The sequence below is a fragment of the Akebia trifoliata genome, chromosome 3 (assembly GCF_017979445.1).
Source record: "Akebia trifoliata isolate Shusen 1 chromosome 3, ASM1797944v1, whole genome shotgun sequence".
Classification (NCBI taxonomy): domain Eukaryota; kingdom Viridiplantae; phylum Streptophyta; class Magnoliopsida; order Ranunculales; family Lardizabalaceae; genus Akebia; species Akebia trifoliata.
In genome coordinates, this window is record NC_141377.1 from 43,217,247 (window position 1) to 43,235,410 (window position 18,164).

The window sequence follows — 18,164 nt, forward strand, 5'->3', positions numbered from 1 at the left end:
CAAAATGGGATATATCCCATTGGGTGGCTAACAAGGGAGCTTCAACCTTAATATTTTATCTACTTCACTTTTCAATTCTCAAAACAAAATTGAATTGAAAAGCTCGATGATTTTCTATGAACAATTAAGGAAATGCTGAAGATGATAAAGAGAATATATGTATTTAAGTTTAAAGAGCCTAAGGTAATTTATTGAAGATGAAGGATTTTGAGAGAGAAAAAAAGAAAATCAAACTTTTTAGAGAGAGAGAGAAAGAGAGAGGAAGCTACCTCAATGGTCCTTGGTCAAAGAAGATTGTTGCTCTAAAACCCTAAGTTGCAATGTGGAGAGTCGAGATAAGTGAAATAAGGGTTTTAAAGCTTAGTATTCTATCTTGTCTTCTCCCCCACTGTAGTGACACACCTAAGTCGTAATATTTACTTATGAATACTAAAAATTGTACAAATTAAGGTGAAAGAGGATTTAAGAAGATGCTTAGCTATAAGATCATAGTTTTATTTAGACAAAATAAATAAATAATTTAAAATTTAGGTATTTTTATTTAAAAATATATAAATTCCTGATTGACTTGGTGTAGTTTAATTTTTTTAATCCGTCCAATGTTTTAAAACTATCAAAGGAGCCATTGCGATTCTCAAACAAGTCAATGTGAAGTGTTGTGTAAATGTCTTGTCTTCTGTTGTGGTACGCAAAGTTGCAGGGGTCGTACCCTCGTCGAGACTCGAGCACAAAATCCAGTCCAACTTTTTTAAAATTATGAAAATGGTAATTGTGTAATATTTTCTTAAGGGTTTTCTATTTTAGGAGTGTAGACACGTGATTTTGCCATTACGATGACTACATCTACAATGGTTTGGAGTCGCCACCATTCATAGTATAAGTGGGTGTGAATGGTCACCCGATGTGCATTTTTTGAAAAAGTGACATTTTTGACGTTTTAGTGACTCTCGATGGATAAGAACTAATCAAACAATGAGATTCGAGGTAAGTGGCTCGATTGGAGAAAAGGGAAGGTGTTAGGCACCCTTTTCTCCCCACTAGATAGTGGTAACCTCAACTCAACTCGGTCATTTTGATTAAAAAAATACAAAAAACGATATGCCACGTGTTGTGCATTTGTACCCTAGATAGGGGTTCATTTTCGGCTTGATCATAGGGTCATTCCATTGATGGAAATGACCCTTATAGACCTTTAGCCTTGGGGTCCATTCATCCTAAAAAATAAAATGAAGGGGAGAGGGTGATAGAAGAGGGAGGAGGAGAGGGTGTAGAAGAGAGAGGGGGATGATTGCCTTGAACCCACCTTGTATCTTCTTTCTTCTTTTCTTCTTCTTGAGTCCTTAGTATTTTATGAAAATACAATTCTTGTATGGTTGAAGGAGTAGAGAAGAGATGATGAGAGAGATGAGTGGAGTATAATATTTTTTTTTATATGAGACTTGAGGAGGATTGGTGATGGTTGTTAGTAGTAAGAGTTGGAGGTAATTTGGTAATGAAAGTTGGGGGCTTTTTAGGAAGAGGATGAGGGTATTTATAGATGTTGAGGAGTTATTTTAGGGATATAATGGGGTGAAGTGAAAAAAAGGATAAAATGGCTATGAGTTTGAGAGAGAAGTGGGTGTAATTTAGAGGAGATTGGAGGGTATTTAGGGAAGGGGGGTTAAATGGGTGAGTTTTGACCCAAATGGTTTGGATCTCACCCAACCCATTTGGGTGGAGTGTTTGGTGAGGTGAGTTTAAGATGGTGGTTGAGATTAAATGGTATTTGATTTAAGAGAATGGAGAATTTAAAGAGGTGGTTGATGATATTTTGGGAGGGTGAGGGAGATGATGCCATGTGTCAAAGTGGTTGGAAATGAAGGATTGAGATAGGTTGATGGGAGAGGTTGAGTGTTTGACTTGAGAGGATGGTGTAGGTTTAGGTTGTAGATGTAGGTTTTGTAGGGAATGATGAGGGTAGATTAGGGGAGGTATAGGTTAGGGGTGTGGGTTTGATGTGTTTGATTTGAGAGAAAATGTGATGGGTTGATGTGTTGGTAGATGAGATTTAAATAAAATTAATGGGGTAGGTAGTTGGGTGAGGGAGGTGAGATGGGGTGATGACATGTGTCATCTTTTGATGATAAAAGAGTGATTGGTTGATGTGGGTTGTGGTTTATGGGTTAGGGTTGTGGGTTGGATAATGAATTGGATATGGTTAATAATTTGTGGGTTTTGTAATGTTGGGCTTGGGTTTTAAAAATGATTTTGGGTTTTAGGGATTGGTTGAGGCGGAGCGGTGGTAGTAGAGGAGGGGTAGGCATCCCAAGTCTCATATTTAATTTTTTTATTTTTTTAGATTTTTGCAATCATTAGTTTGCTCAAAAATGCCACGTGTTGGCGAATCGGGCTTTTTAGGCCCGTTGGTGAAATTTATCGAAAATTTGGTGTTTTTTTATTTTGGAGGCGGAGCGGTGAATATTGGGAAAGCGTAAGGTAGGCCGAGTCCTTTTGGTGGGCCTCCTAAACCATTGAGAGGTCTTAGGGGCCTCGGTTTGGTAAAAATGTCACTTTTCAATGACTTGGGCCCTTAAGGCCTGTTGGCCCATTTATTTGGAAAATCGATATTTTTGGGCCCTTTCGAGAAGTGGCCCGTTCAAATTGAGGTGTCTACAAGGAGATAACACGTTTTAGTAACTCCCAATTTTATAAAATATACATCTTTAGGACTGTAAAACTTGAGAAAAATAAAATAATTGTTCTTGATCTGATTTGTGGACGTAGGCACACACTAAACCATATAAATCGTTGTATTTTGTGCATATTTATTCTCTATGTTGTTTCATTTTTTACATGAAGGACAATTGACATTGAATATCTTGCTCATTGAAGAAAGATATTGATATGAATTGGGCTAGCTATCTTGATGTTAGATGATAGTTAAACTCGTGGCAAGGACTAAGAGGCTTTAAAAAAATTTAGGAGTAACAAATATATTTTTATCACATATATAAAATTCAGATTGGATATTGTGAAACAACTAACCCAATGTGTGAGTTGTTTTTTATAATATCCTATTATTTCAATACGAACTTTTATTGAAATTTCAACTATCATTAACACCCGTGCTAAGAGACCATTTCACGATACTAAACACGTGTATTTAAGATGAAATTGTTAGATGTTATGCGGTCCTTCATTACTCCCTCTTCCATCTCAAGTTGGGCTCATCTTGTTTGGAATAAGGCAAGAATTCCTAGGCATAACTTCATAGCTTGGCTCACTCTCAAAGGCAAACGCAAGACTTTGAAGAAGCTCAAAGATTGGAGGGGGTTAAGAGTTGATGCAAAATGTAGGCTTTGTCACTCTCATGAAGAATACACGAATCACCTCTTCGGTCAATGTAACTTCACGAGGCCTATTTGGATCGAGATCTTGTGGAGTTGTCTTGTTAGCAGATCCATAGGGAGCTGCGAGGGACAAGTCTAGTGGGTGGCCAACAACTTCAAAGGGGGCTCTATCATTTGTTGGCTAAAACAAATGGCATTTTGTGATTTCATTTACCATACATGGAGGGAATTGGTGCAATAGGATATTTCAAAACTAATTCAAAAGCCCTTCCATGGTATTTTGTAACATCTTGGAAGATATTTGGATCAAGTATGAGGACCTTATGGATAATTTAGAAGATTCGGATTATAACAGAGCCTTTGTGCATGCATGAGAGCTTCAGGCTAAATTCACTCTTAGGAGAGGCATCTATTGCTTATGGACCAAACCAAACTATGGAGCATGGTATCTCAATATTGATGGTGTTTCTCAGCTTCCAGAGGAGGTCATGGAGCCATTTTAAGGGATCATGAAGATGTATGTTGACAACTATAGCTGGTTGTGATAATCCAAAATATGTGCTTCATCATGAACTTCAAGGCATTCTCAAAGCACTCAAGTTGGTTGCTACAAAAGGATGCAAAAGAGTTAAAGTTCAATCTGATTCTTGTATGGCAATTAACACTCTGATCAATTGTTGGGAAGCTCCTTGGTATGTCCTTCATTTGGTCTACTCTATGTTAAAAGTCTTCTTGCTTGGTTGTGTTGAAATTGATTGTTCTTTGGTGTCTAGAGAGCTTGTAAATATATCGAGTCAGGATACGTAGATGTGGTAAGTATTACTTGAGGTTGTGGTTGGTTTGGATCTACCTTAACCTGCTTTACATTTTTTTTTTTAAAATGACACAAATCTCAAACAGAAACAAATTTTATAACCCCAACTAACACTATCTTTAATTATTTACTAACCCAATCTGCCATGTTAATTAAAGGGAGAAAAATGTCAATCGAGTCCATTGGCCCATTAGTTTAGCTCAATTCGTCCAAAAAGAAAACATGAGCAATCCTGAACTTGAAAGGCCAAGTTAAAAATGTTCAAGCCCTTTATACTAGGACTTAATAGCACTCAATCCAACTTGACCCACATCTTTAATCAATTATCTTCTATTAAGAGATGGGCCAAATATATTGGTCAGAAGGCCCTCAAAAAAACATTTATACAATAAGCACTTGAGAGGATGGCAACAATAAGGTAACATTGCTAAAATATGATTAAATGGTGACTTGAACTTGAATTATCTTCATTTTGAAAAGAAATTTTGATCACTTCACCTGATCGTTGTTGGTTTTTGAAAGACGACTAAAAAAATATAAGAATACAACTTGTAAAATAATATATCATTTGGATCTTGACGGATATAGAGATGGAACTGTATTTGACCCAAATCTAACTCGGGTCAAGGGACATCAACCCATAGCCGAGCCATATTTTAATTCAGATATACTTGATGAAACCATACCCGCTAAATTCAGATTCGTATCACTCGAATTTCAGGTAAAATCTATACCATTTTAAGCCATAGGTAACAAGTGAGCCAACTCCTCTAACATGATATTTCAATACCATATGTTTCATTGCAGGCTTTGCATATTGTTTGATACAAAACCTTAGTCATAGTTTACAAGCCCTATATCTCATCTTGTCCACACTCACTGAGATTTACTTGACTCATTCGAGTCATCGCATCACAAATCAGTCAAAGAAAAACTCTAGCCTGACTAAGGTTTCTGGGTATGCCATTTGGAGGGAAAATCAATTATAGTCGTAAATCTCACGTTGGGTAATTAATCAACAATAGCTGATTTTTCCTTAAAGTGGCACACTCATATAATAAACATTTAGAATTATTAAAACTAATGATTTGCACCAAAAAGACTTGGTTGATTTTCACTACTTCAATCAACATTTTAAAAAATATATAATTAACATTCAAACTGTGAAAAATTAAACGAAATAACAAAGATGACAAAAATTGCACAAACACAAGGATCTACATGGTTCGACAATGTGCCTATTATAATAAAGATTAAAGATAAATTGGAATTCCCAAATCATCTTGATCTTTAGTGAGATGTCATTTAAATAGATAGTTTAATTACATATGGTTACAGGTTAGTTACAAAACTATCCTGACCACATGATTCTATGCATCTCAATACATTTTTTTAACTTGAAACATAACTAATACTCTAATATCCTCCTGCAATCGCATATTTATCTGAAGAACGAACATGCGATTGATTACATGATGTAGTATCCTTGACTCATGACTTGATTGTTGATGGATAGCCAAAAACAATGATCGTGCTTGTTGAGAACCACTTGCTTTTTTGACAAAACTTGATGGTAATTGACTATTGATTGAGATGAAGATATCTTCCTCATAATTTTCTTGTAAGAGAAAATAATGATATATATGCATATATGTATGTATAGAAGAGAAAGAGGAGCAACATGCTCAACTCAGATGAGCCTAAATTTGGGCCATTATCGATTTAGTCTCGATCAAAATCCAATAGATTTTAATCCAAGAATTAATCAAATGGTCTACATTGAACCAATTAAGAGGCTCAATGTCGAGGCTACCATGGATTCGGTTACTGGAGATGGCCTTTGTGGGTCTTTAAAAGAGAATGGCCTCCATGGGCCAAGTTGGATTTACTCGTGGTACCTATAAGTACAAGTGGTGAAAACATTTCACTTTCAAATTTTTTATTATTTTTTTAATCTCTCTCACAAAACAAGTTGGGACATAATTGGGTGCTAGACCCACTAGTCCCAGAACCAAGGCCTTAGACATACACTAAACCTTGAAGAGAATGTAGTGAACTAGTTGGGCTTCAAGAATAGTCCATTAACCATCAATAAAAGACAAAGGCACAAGAAATGTATGGTACGTTGTGTGAAACTCTTATTCACTCCTTCCCTATATGATCCTGAATGTTGATAGAGTCTCCCACCTCCATCGAAACTCTAAGAAAACTGTTTGAAAAGAAATCGACCACCCAAAGAAAGAAATTTGGCCAACGGGTACGTTTGGTGAAAATAACGCATCAACAATTTATTTGTACGGTTGTGTGCAGGATCAATCTAACAAAAATGAGTGAACAATGAGATCTTTAAACTCTTGTGAGAAAGATAGTAAACATGGAGACTTCCTTTCTCGCTTTCTTTTTAATTAATGTTGTTAACCATTAACAGATCTGAATGGACGACTTCTCATTCTTGAATCTGGTGGGAGGATGATGTGGAGTGTTCTCCAAAAGTTCTGCGTGTATCTCGCACAACAAAATTCGATAAAATGACTCAGAGATGATTACCTTAAAAACACAACTTAAAAAAAAAAAAATGGAATGAGCCCGACAAGCAGCGGTGATGCCACCTGTTGGAGAAAAAAGTGGATCGTTAAGTTTTCATCAAATGATCTCAAAGCTTTGATACCATATATAAAGACTAAAGATAAATTGGAATTCCCAGATCATCTTGATGTTCAGTGAGATGTTACTTAAATAAAGAGTGTAATTATATGTCGTTACAGGTTAGTTACAAAATCATCCTAACTACATGATTCTATGCATCTCAATACATTTTACTAACTTTCAACATACCTCCATGGAATAGAACATGAACAAAAATTATTTTCTCTCAATTTTTACAACGCTGGAGATTTTTATTTATCAAGTCCAGAGTTCTTAAAACATGTTTTTCTCTACCTGCACCCCCGCAACTCTATGTAACGTAACAAAATACAAGACATCTCACACACAACAGAAACATCATTGGAGTCGATATGAAGGTCGATTCTAATACTTTTTGTGTGTGTGTGTGTGTGTGTGTGTTCACTTGCCTCTAGCCGGATTGGTTTCTGTGTTTGGAGTGTTTTGAAACCATAGCCCAAATACTCAACATAGGGGCGGAGCCAGCATTTTGCCCATGTGGGATAGCTAAGAGTAGAATATATATATATATATAGTTTTGCGGGGTAACTTAAGAGTGAAAAAAATATTTTGCGAGGGCAATTAAGAGTGAAAAATTAATTATGCGGCCAATAATGATGGATTGTTTTATCCACCACTAATATCTATCGTAATAGTTCATAGACTTTTAAAATTCTTGTGGTGGTGGGGGTAGGAGTGAGGGGGAGTGCCCCCACTGTAAATTCACCCATGAGTAAACATAGTTTTAAAACTTGTTGATTGGATTTTGTAATGATAACTAATTCTCCAAACTTGATGTAACAAATTCTCCAAATCAATTTTGTGGGAACTGGTAAAAAATTCAACGAGTTGGGTCATAAGCTTGACCTAGTTATTTGATTGAAGAATCATATCGAGTGACCCCAAGATTAATTGGACCTTACATTGTACATTAAAGTGGATAGGAATAACAGATGCCTTTTCACTTGTATCATGAGGAAAAGCATATACGGTTCCATACACTTTCATGTTATGGTGTGCGATGTGAGATCCTATCTTGAGGTCACTTGAGCATTATTCTTGATTATTGAATACTATTTTGGCGGAGATCAACAATTTTCTTTTTATATTTGTTTTCAAATATTAACAAATATTTATATATTTTAATTTCAACTAAACGAGTCGACTCTGGAGCTTTCAAGTTGACTCGACCCCTGGTCCCAGGTCCCTTTCTCTAACTTTCCCCTCCCCATCGACTCCACGAAACTCAGACGTTTCGTCCACTGCACGTGCAAATTCACGTGTAGCCCAAAAAGGACAAAACATAGGTTTAGTGTTGAACTTGATGGTGCCAAACTGGGGTTAGAGTATTCCATATCACACGAAATTATATTTAATTTAAAATTATAATAATAATGTATTACTTTGGGATTTTAAAACACGATTTCATCTCTTTCGCTCCTCAAAAGAATCCATCCGCATTCTCTTTCTTTCCTCTTCTTTTGCACGCTAACTTTTCACTTTTATTCTTTCTTCTTCTCTCTCTTATTGTGATTTTTACAGAAAAATAAAGAAGAACAGTCAAGGAAGAAGCCTACTAAAAAACTTGGTCAAACTAAAAAAACTTTCTTCTAGAGTGTGTTGGATGTAAAGACGAGAAAAGCTACAAAAGAGAGGTCTGTAAGCTAAAGTTGTGGTGTTCATCTAACAGTGCTCTCTCTCTCTCTCTCTCGCTCTCGCTCTCGCTACTTTGCTCATCTGATGTATATCTAAGAAATATGAAGAAAATAACCTTCATCTTTAATGTAGGCTGGATTTTGATCATGGACACTGGATTTTTGATCTGCACTTACGTGCAACACCAAGTGATTGCAACCATTAAATCAACTAAAAAAAAAAAAATCAAAATAGACAACAAAAGGAAGGAAGGAAGAATGATCCGTTGATAAAAAGACAACTGCAGCCAACAATATTGGATGAAGTTTTACAAAAATAATTATTTGAACGACAACTCGAACAGTTGTTACGGTAGCATGCAAGCCTACATTTTCAATCTGCACAATAGACTAGAGTTAATCTTAAACTCAAACTTCAACTCTTCCTTTGAAAGTGATTTTCATTAGGAGATTTCTACTCAACCACCAACGATCTACATTTATTACCTTGTTTAATATTTACGAGGAAACTAAAGGCAATTAATAAACTAAACATAATTGGCTTAGGAGTTAGGAAATTACAAGTATAAGTGTGGAAGTGTGGAATCAAGTTCTTCCAATCTCCAAACTCACATTTTCAATGTGAGAACCAATCCCAATATGTATGAAAAATTCCTCCCAATAATTATTTGTTTCATTGAACCTAAATTATTTTCTTTCAATTGAAGTAAGTTCCCAAATCTTTGATAAGAATCCCAAGGCGACTTTAAATCCTCGAACTGTTCAACAAAGTAATCCAGAGGAAAAACCCCCTTTAATTTCCATGAGGTGTGGGACGTGGACTTGAATTAGGGTGAGGCCGATCCTCCAGTTGCAACACTCATACAATATGTCTTATTTTTTTGCTCACAGAATTTCTCGTCACATTGCTCACAGACTCTCCACGTCAAGCCTAACCAGGGTAATTTTGTAAATTGTTCCATAGATGTCATCAAACTAAGTGTCATCAATATTCATTTTGACACCCCCCCCCCCCCCCCCCCCCAAAAAAAAAAAAAAAAAAAAAAGCATAATGCTCTCCCAGTAATAGTTTTGATCCGTGGAAAAGAAAGCACTGATCTCTAGGAAATCAATTTGTGTTTTGAGCATCAAACATCATTTGAGGTTAGAATCCATACTCCATGATGATAATATGATTTTTAAAGGACTAATTATCATTTGGTGTCACTAAGCAAACTTTGTCAGATTTTCTTTTCTATCGACTATTTCCGATTATCAGGAAGGAGAAAAATATGGCTTGGACGAATTAAAAATTGTTTTGAACCAAAACCCATACCTGCATTCATGGCTGGGGAACAAGATATATAATACCAACACAGACTTATATACACAAGAAAACACACACAACATTACACCTCAACAATGTAAGATACTCTCATACCCAAGACAAGACAAGCACTATCAAACATGAAAAGAAAGTAGTAGAAACAAGTAATAATCTTAGATCCTTGAATGGATGATATCATGAGAAAGAAAGATAACTAACATTGAGAAGGAGGCATGAGATTCAACCCTAAATCATCTTTACTCAACATTAATCTAGCCTTGTTGGTTTCCATACTAGACGGATGAGAAGTGGGTTCCGGTTGCAATCTCTTCTTTGATTGCAGAGACACACCAAACAGCTTTGTTCGACTGTTATTATTCTTGGATTCTTCTAGAAACGGTGTAGATGAACAAGTGGTGGAGTTGAAAGTTGAAGGTGGGGTTGGTGGCGTAGACGAGTTACCGATGATAAGTGAAGAAGGATAAGAATTGCTAGGAGTGACAGGTTTGACATGGTTCTGCACAAAGTAGATTATATCGTTGTAAAGCTTCTTCATGTGTGTGATTTCCGACATAAGCATTGAATTGCTAATCCGAAGTCTCTCGTTATCCTCCGATAAGGCCGATATCGAGCTGTTACAATTACCACCTCTTGGAGATGATAGTAGAGGTGAGTCATCACACCAATTCGCTTGTTCGTCCGAGTCTGATGGAGAAATACTAATTCGATTCGAAAAAGGAAATAGTGGTGAGTGAGGGTGGTGGTGGTGGGGCTGAGAAGTCTTTCTTCGATGAATCTCACACAATAAATGCTTCTCTCCCTTTTTGAAGTATTCGTTTGCAAACTCCCATCTGTCTGGTACAATCTTCCTGAAACCCTAATTTATAGAAAGAAAGAAACATAAGCACAAAAAAAAAAAAAAAAATCTTGCAAGAATTTTTGTTAGAAAGAGAGATGGAGGAGAGAGTACATAAGTGTTGAGCTGTCTAACAAAGCTAGAGAAGTTATTGTGCTTGAAATAGTTGGGGAGGAGATCACGAGCGAATTCTGGAGGACGCCAGACAATGAAGGTGGAATCATCGTCACCCCAAGAGACAATGTGGTCTGTGGAAGGATCATCAACTAATTGGTAGGTTTTGCTGAGGAAGGGAGCTGGAACTGATTTGTGGGAGTCCCAAGAGAGTAAGACTCCTTCGCAGTTGTCCAGCATAAGAGCCATTAGAGAAGTTTCAATACTGTTAGAGAGAGAGAGGTCTCTGTTGGGAGGATAGTCTGGGGTTTGATGGGTAAGTCAGTGTAGGTGGGGGAGATGAAAATGTGAGGATTAAAGAAAGGACTAAGGAGGAGTAGCAATGGTTAAAATTTTCCTTGGTTATGTAGAGAAGAGAATATGTGTCTGTCTGTCCAAGTCTGTGAGATAGGAGAAATTCAAGACAAACCCGTGACTCTCTATAGTCTATTAGTCTTCTTTAATATAAGGTAAAGCTTTGTCATTAGTAATTAATTTGGGTAAAATCAATGTTTTGTTATAAAACTCACCAAAAGCTAGACTCGCCTCCTTATGTTCCCATGACTCGCGAGTTAACTCTGAGTGTTAGTTAAAAGTACATTAAAAAGTAGTTTTTTCTTTCCAACTTCCAACGATGTTTGAAGTAAGATATGAAAGATATTCTATAACTCAAAAGAATCCCTAGGAAGCATGATCAAATCCTTAGGAGATATATGTTCTACCATCTAGCCCACGTTTGATCCTACCATCTAGCCCACGTTTGAAGCAAGCATCAAACATGATCATTTGATGTTTGAAGAACAGTCCTATTTTAAAATGGACTTTTTGTTGCATCAAAGGAAGTTTGATGTACAACATTAAACTTTTGAGATGGGAGGAAAATACATAGGATTCGTGGGAGGAGTTGAATTACGGGCCTGTTTGGTCAACTCATAGATTCTGCTCCTAAAGAGAAGTAAAGTTGAAGTGTCGTTAGAAGAAGTTTATACGTGTTGTTGAGCTAGATTAGCTTTCCCCAACCATGACCAAGAAGTGTCGTCAAATGTGTAGCAGTTGGGATTATTATTGAGTTTTGCTGGGATGACATTAGGATGTATTGCGAATCTCACATTTCTTACGTGGGGTGCGCACATAACTATAGATGCATTTCCTTGAGTAAAAAACATTTACGGTTATGAGAACCTCCATGTCAAAATGTGAGAATCGCAATAAATCCCAATGTTACACCCAGCATTAGTTATTATTATTTGGTAAAAACGACTCACAACACCTACATTTTGGAATTTTTAGATGACAATCAAATTGCCTTTACGGACAAGATGAATCAATTATAATATTAATTTTTTGAATAATGATTTTCTGACGCACCCCTCTAAGATATGCCTCCATCATAGAATCGTAGATCATTTGCCTTGAGATACATAGAACCATATATCTTTTTCTTGTTTATCCCAAGGCAAATGATCTACGATTTTGTGGTTGGGGCATATGTCAGAGGAGGGGCATCAGATTATCACAACTCTAATTCTTATTCCCTATAATAACATATCCTATTTCATTAATCTACATGTGAACTTTTAGTTGAAAAATAATATATAAATATTTCAACCACTGATCAATTTCTTTTTTGGGATTTATGATAATTTTTTTTACTATTTTAAAATTTTTAATTAAATACTTGTAATTAAGTATTTTTTTTTAAAATCACTTGATTTTTTCTTCCAATGCCCATCATCTACAAACTCTTGACCCCCCATGTTAAATTTCTTTAATCTATTCAATATTTAAATCTGTTGTATTCAATCTCACTTTAATCCATTATATAATAACCTTTATTTTTTTAAAAAATCTAAAATCCTACTATTTTTTTTTTTTTTAAATCCTATTTTTCTTCAAGATTGAAAGAGATAGAATCTTTTTAAGGTTGAAGATGACTAATTTTGAGAGAAAAATAGAATATAAGATTTTTTTTTTTTTACTACAGGTTGAAGACAAGGACATTTAAGACTCTTCGCATAAGTCTAGTGTAAGGGGCCATACCCATATATACCATTAGTTTTTCAAATATAAGGGTGGTATGTATCTCAAATATTCTTCCAAAACATTGAGAGGTATTGGGTGATGGACGGTGATAAAGACAGGGAAGGGAGGTGAGTATCCGGGGGTTGGTTCCACACTTCCACGTTAAATGAGTGTCATCTTTTGATTTTGTAGCTTTTCCTTTATTGTTTAAAATACTCAGACCCACCACGCACTCTGAATCCCTCCATCACTTTCTACTTAGCATATTTAGAGTGATTCCTTGAACTACGTGATGGGATTTAAAAAGCCTGCTGTGACAACATTTCCTTCTTTCTTCTTCTTCTTCTTTCCAACTTGTTTTCTTCTTCTAAGTTCTGTCTTCTTCTTGTTCTCTCTCCTCATATATTCCAAATTAACTTTAATATCTTATATTCTCTCCCCATCAATCCTTACTTAGATCCCAAATCACTTTAGGGCTATACTGGGCTTGACTTGACTGCTGACCTGGCTCAGGTCTTTGAATTATTGGGCCTAAAAGTTTCCATGAATATTAGAAAAAGGAACTAATATTTTCAAGTACCTCTTCTTATATATTTTTTTTTTCAGGTCATTTTCCTCTCATGAACCAAAGTGCCCATAAATTTCATATTAAAATAATCTCTCTCTCTGAGATCCCAAAGTGAAATAAAAGGAAAATGATGACTAATTATATTACAAATTAAGATACCCAACTGATTTTTTGACCATGTCCACAATAATATAAGGTAAAGAAAGAAAATTTACTTTCATAATCCTAATCCTTAAGATTGTCTTTTTTCCTAATATTCCCCTCCCTCCTAAAATTTGAAATCTCGCACTTGTTTAAGGACATGTTTGGAAATACAAAAATTGAAGCCTGGCTTGGTTGATTTGATTTAAACTTTTCCTACATTGTTTTACAACTTTGTGGGCCCATAATTTTTGACATTGTACAAATTCATATTAACATAGTACTAATACATGAGAAGATAGGTGATTATCTATCAAAATTGGGTCCCAAGTCAACAAATGTGGTGAAAAGGGTCGAGATGATAGATGCTCTACATGTACTTCAATTTCTTCTTGTAACATATAATCTTGTATCTTTAAAAGATATTCTTCATATAAAGTGAGGGCCCTTCAACCTCAATGCTTAGCTATAAAAATGAAATTCCATGAGAAGATACATCAAATTAAAATAAATAGATAAATATAAGACACTAGTAAGCTCAATTATACTATATGAAATTGAATATTGGACAATTGAGAAGCATCATTGTGGACGGTCAAATCTTCAAACCCTAAGATATTGATATGTGTTGTATAGGGATATGTGAAATGTGATCTAGCAAGGGGTATACTGAGCTTTGAGATCGGGTGAGGTATAGCTTAGAGCTTGGGACAGTTGAGAACGAAACCAAAAGGCATCAGGTGGGGGGGGGGGGGAAGGTTCTCAAACAACTTTTCATTACAAATCATGTCAAATCCACGATTTTTAGGGATTTGAGAGCACAATTAGAAGGATTCCATTGTTAAAAGGTTTCCTAGTAAAAATGGGCTCTAAAAAGGAAAATTTATCCTAGTTAAGTAAGATTACTTAATTAGGATAAGAATGCATGGGTTTGAAAACATCTAAAAAAGGGGAATTCTCATCCCATTGCTTATAAAAGGGGCACACTCATGCTAATCAAAGGTATGCAATTTTCATTTATTGAAACTTTGCCAAAATTGTTCTATGGGCAAATTCAGGCATCTGAGGCTCTATGGTGCAGACACATCCAAGAGGATTCAAAAGAGCAAGGGAAAGTTAATAAGAGGTTGGTTGTAGATCTTGAGGTAGCGCAGGATTTTTTGCACTGATAATCATGTTAATAAATTGAATGTGGAAGAGATGTGAATGTTGAGATGAATGAGTTGAAAGACTAAGAGAGATGATGAGGTGGTTTGAGATGTTCAACAGAGACCAATTTCTACCCAAATTAGAAAAAAAAAATTATTCAAGTTGAAGGTCCTAAAAAAGTGAGAAGAAATACCCATAATAATGTGAATGGAGATAGTGAAAGCACATGATATGAACTTGCTAACAATAATAACAAAAGACTTCCACCCATCAAAAGAAAAAAAAAACATATGGAAATGGTTCAGGAGATTGGTAGAACCACCAACCCCCCATCTCCAAACCCCCCTCCACACACACACCAAATGATGAGATAGAACATGTGAAACGTATTTAGAATATTGAGATAAAGATAGAGAGAGGGCACATGTGAAACGTATTAAGAATATTGTGTCAGCTTCAAGTCCCGAAATTCAACGTATTTCAACTACGAAGGAACACCTTCTAAATCTTTCTTTCTTTTCTCTTCTGCTACCTTCCTATTATAAGTCCCCACGCCTACTGCATAAACTGCACATGTCCAGCGGCTGACATGAGGCAGTGTTGATGGGTTTGTTTAGAGACCACGCTCGTGATCCTTGTTTTTTTTTTCTTCTATATATATATATTAACTTCCAGCACTCCACTCGCAATGCATTCAGCCAAACATCAAACAAAATGTTTGTGTACAGCCTACCTCTTAATCTACGACAAATTATCACCATCTGATCACAATAACCCAAAAGCCACAACCACACATCAGATCACTTGACCATGGCTTTGTTACTTTGTTATGGCATAGTGTACGAAGATCATGAGATGGGTATTTATATTTGTGACCATCAAAGAGGCAGGCCATTAAATGGAATGGCAAATTTGATGAACCTGGAGACACACTCACACACACGTCATATGACATGCTTTTTGGGCACACCAACTTGATGAACTTTTGGCCCACTTCTTGGTGGGCCTGGACACCTAGATGGAACTCGATTGGTGATTCTTACCCCTTGGATCCAAGTTCTCAAAAACCTCAATTCATTTGTAAGAAATCACGTCTGTTCATATCCAGTGGTTGTGACTCTTGATCAAGTCAACTTAAGATGTGAGGTGGGCCAAAGTTCATGATCAGTGGGTGTCAACTGCCAAAAGGGGAACGATATAAAGGTTTGAATAATGCTGAAGTGATCTCAAGATTTCCAGACAACCATATATAGATTCGTATCTATGGTTCCTACACACTTCCACGCCATGAAAGTGTGATATGAGGTACAATCTTGAGGTCACTCTAGCACTGCTCTACATTTTATTGTGTCCCGATTTTGATTGAAAAAAAGTGAAAGTGGTCACTTACTCGCTTTACCATCTAATTAATTGGCTAGCTGAGTCACCTTACTTTCCAATTAATATATTCATTGGCGCTTCCGTAAGGAGGCCTCCTTAACCCAAATCAATGTTGATGATAGGAGATGTCAATCTATACAATTGAACGATGGATGTCCCCATCATGTTTATACCCGCTACCTGCCTCCCCTCTAAATGAACAGACATTCAAAGTGGTCTGAGGACAATTTTCAATTTCATTATTGTATATTTTTTTATCTTCCCTTTTTCAAGAATACTCATTCAATCCAAGAATATCCTCCAACTTTATTATCTTTCATTTTTTCACCACATTTCAAGAAAACCCTTTCAACCAGAGTCACGAGAAACTAACTCGCAATTAACTCACTGACGTGGCATATGCATAGAACCATAGATTTTTTCTTCTGGATACACAAGGGAAAATATCTATGGTTCTTACACACTTCCACACCACAAAAGTGTTATATGAGGTAAAATCTTGAGATCACTCTTGCACGGCTCTAAAATTTTTTGTGTCCCCATTTTGATTGAAAAAAAGTGAGGGGTCGCTCACTCGCTTTACCATCTAATTAATTGGCTAGCTGAGTCACCTTACTTTCCAATTAATATATTTATTGGTGCCTTCTCTTTAATTAAAATCAATGTTGATGATGGGAGATGTCAAACTATATAATTGAACGAAGGATGCCCCCATCATGTTTATCCCCGCTACCTGCCTCCCCTCCAAATACACATACATACAAAGAGGGTTTTAGGTTTACTTGCACATGTATTTTGAGGAAAATTTTCAACTTTATTATTATATATTTTTTTATCTTCTCTTTTTCAAGAATACCCTCCAATTTTATTATCTTTCATCTTCTTACCGCTTTTCAAGAATACTCTTTCAACTAGAGTTGCAATAAATTAACTCGCAATTCATTCGTTGACATGGTATGTGCATAGAACCATAGATTTTTTCTTCGGGATACATAAGGGAAAATATCTAAGGTTCCATACACACATCCACATTAACGAGTGAATTTCAAATGACTTTTTTAGAGTGATTCTATAATTAGTCTTTTTCTCTTCTCCCATCTTTTCAGCAATACCCCCTCCAACTTTATATTTTTTTCCTTTTCTACCCGTTAACCCCAAAGAGAATGCTTGTATCGGTAGATACAGACAAACTCTTATACAATATAAAAGTTGGATATTTTGTTAATTTAACTAAGTTTCGGAGGTAAAGTTAAAAAAAAAAAAAAAGTTGATTACCACCATCCCATTTGAGTAGATTTTTCATTAACTTTATTTCGACTAAGAGGTGAGTCCCCATACCTTAGACCATAATTTTGAATGTATATAATTTTTTTTTTTGTATAACAAAGAATGGACTTCCTATGTTTTTTTCCCCTTAAGGATTGGTAAATGTTTCGTAGGAATCTCTAGGAATATCTTCCCCTTATCAACTTTATCGAAGTCAACCATCATTTCCTATTCAAATTTTAAAATGTCATTTTATTTATTTGATTTTTTTCTTATTTAATAATTTAATTTATATGTTTGTTGGCATTAAAAGTGCAAAACTAATGTGATTTCAAATATCTGATTGATATTACATAATTAATTTAAATATAAAATTATTTTAAATTTTATAATATTCTTAAAATATTTAATCTTTTATATAAAGAATATCCATTTATTTTATACCAAGATTTCTTAAAGAAAAATCAAAGACAAAAACTTCGTGTAGATTGTTATTCCAAGTAATCCTAAGACTTCACAAAAGGAACTAGGTAAAAAATTAAAGGCAAAATTCATTCAAATAATAAAAAATCTCTTTAAAATTCAATTTTCATAGCTTAAATTTAGACTTCCACTTTGCCCCAATTCTTACTACTACTATTCTATCCAAAATAGCAGAACTTCTCTAAAATAGTAAAAACTTCCCAAAAATAATAAAAGACAGAGAAAAAAAAACTTATCCAACCACATATCTAACCTTAAGCTGAGGCCCATTCGCCCAACCTAATAATAAGAAAGAGAGTTTCTATTAGCACTCCAACTTTTACACTCTAATTAAAATGAAAAGATAAGTCAATGATTGAGGATAAGTAAGAGTTGAGG

At 35.4% G+C, this 18,164-nt stretch overlaps 2 protein-coding genes across 2 annotated transcripts in view; both read right to left on the minus strand.

Annotated features, from left to right (window-relative positions):
* The window catches only part of LOC147407154 (putative RNA-binding protein C660.15), a 59,624-nt gene extending 51,090 nt beyond the window's left edge, over window positions 1-8,534 (minus strand). The window contains exon 1 of the mRNA XM_086435576.1: window positions 8,500-8,534. The gene's annotated coding sequence lies outside the window, so the exon portion shown is untranslated. The remainder of the gene's footprint in view (window positions 1-8,499) is intronic.
* Window positions 8,535-9,806: 1,272 nt separating this feature from the next.
* On the minus strand, window positions 9,807-11,214 carry LOC147407157 (heat stress transcription factor B-4-like). Its single transcript, XM_086435578.1, has 2 exons — window positions 10,739-11,214; window positions 9,807-10,645 (listed from the first exon to the last, which is right to left on the minus strand). Exons 1-2 carry the CDS (start codon window positions 10,985-10,987, stop codon window positions 9,983-9,985), a joined length of 912 nt encoding a protein of 303 aa, XP_086291704.1. The 5' UTR covers window positions 10,988-11,214; the 3' UTR covers window positions 9,807-9,982.
* Between the last annotated feature and the right edge of the window lie 6,950 nt (window positions 11,215-18,164).

Coding starts and splice junctions, on each gene's coding strand:
- LOC147407157 (XM_086435578.1), bottom strand. CDS start 10,987: ATGGCTCTTATGCTGGACAACTGCGAAGGAGTCTTACTCTCTTGGGAC. Junction 10,646..10,738: donor TTAGACAGCTCAACACTTAT/GTACTCTCTCCT, acceptor TCTATAAATTAG/GGTTTCAGGAAGATTGTACC.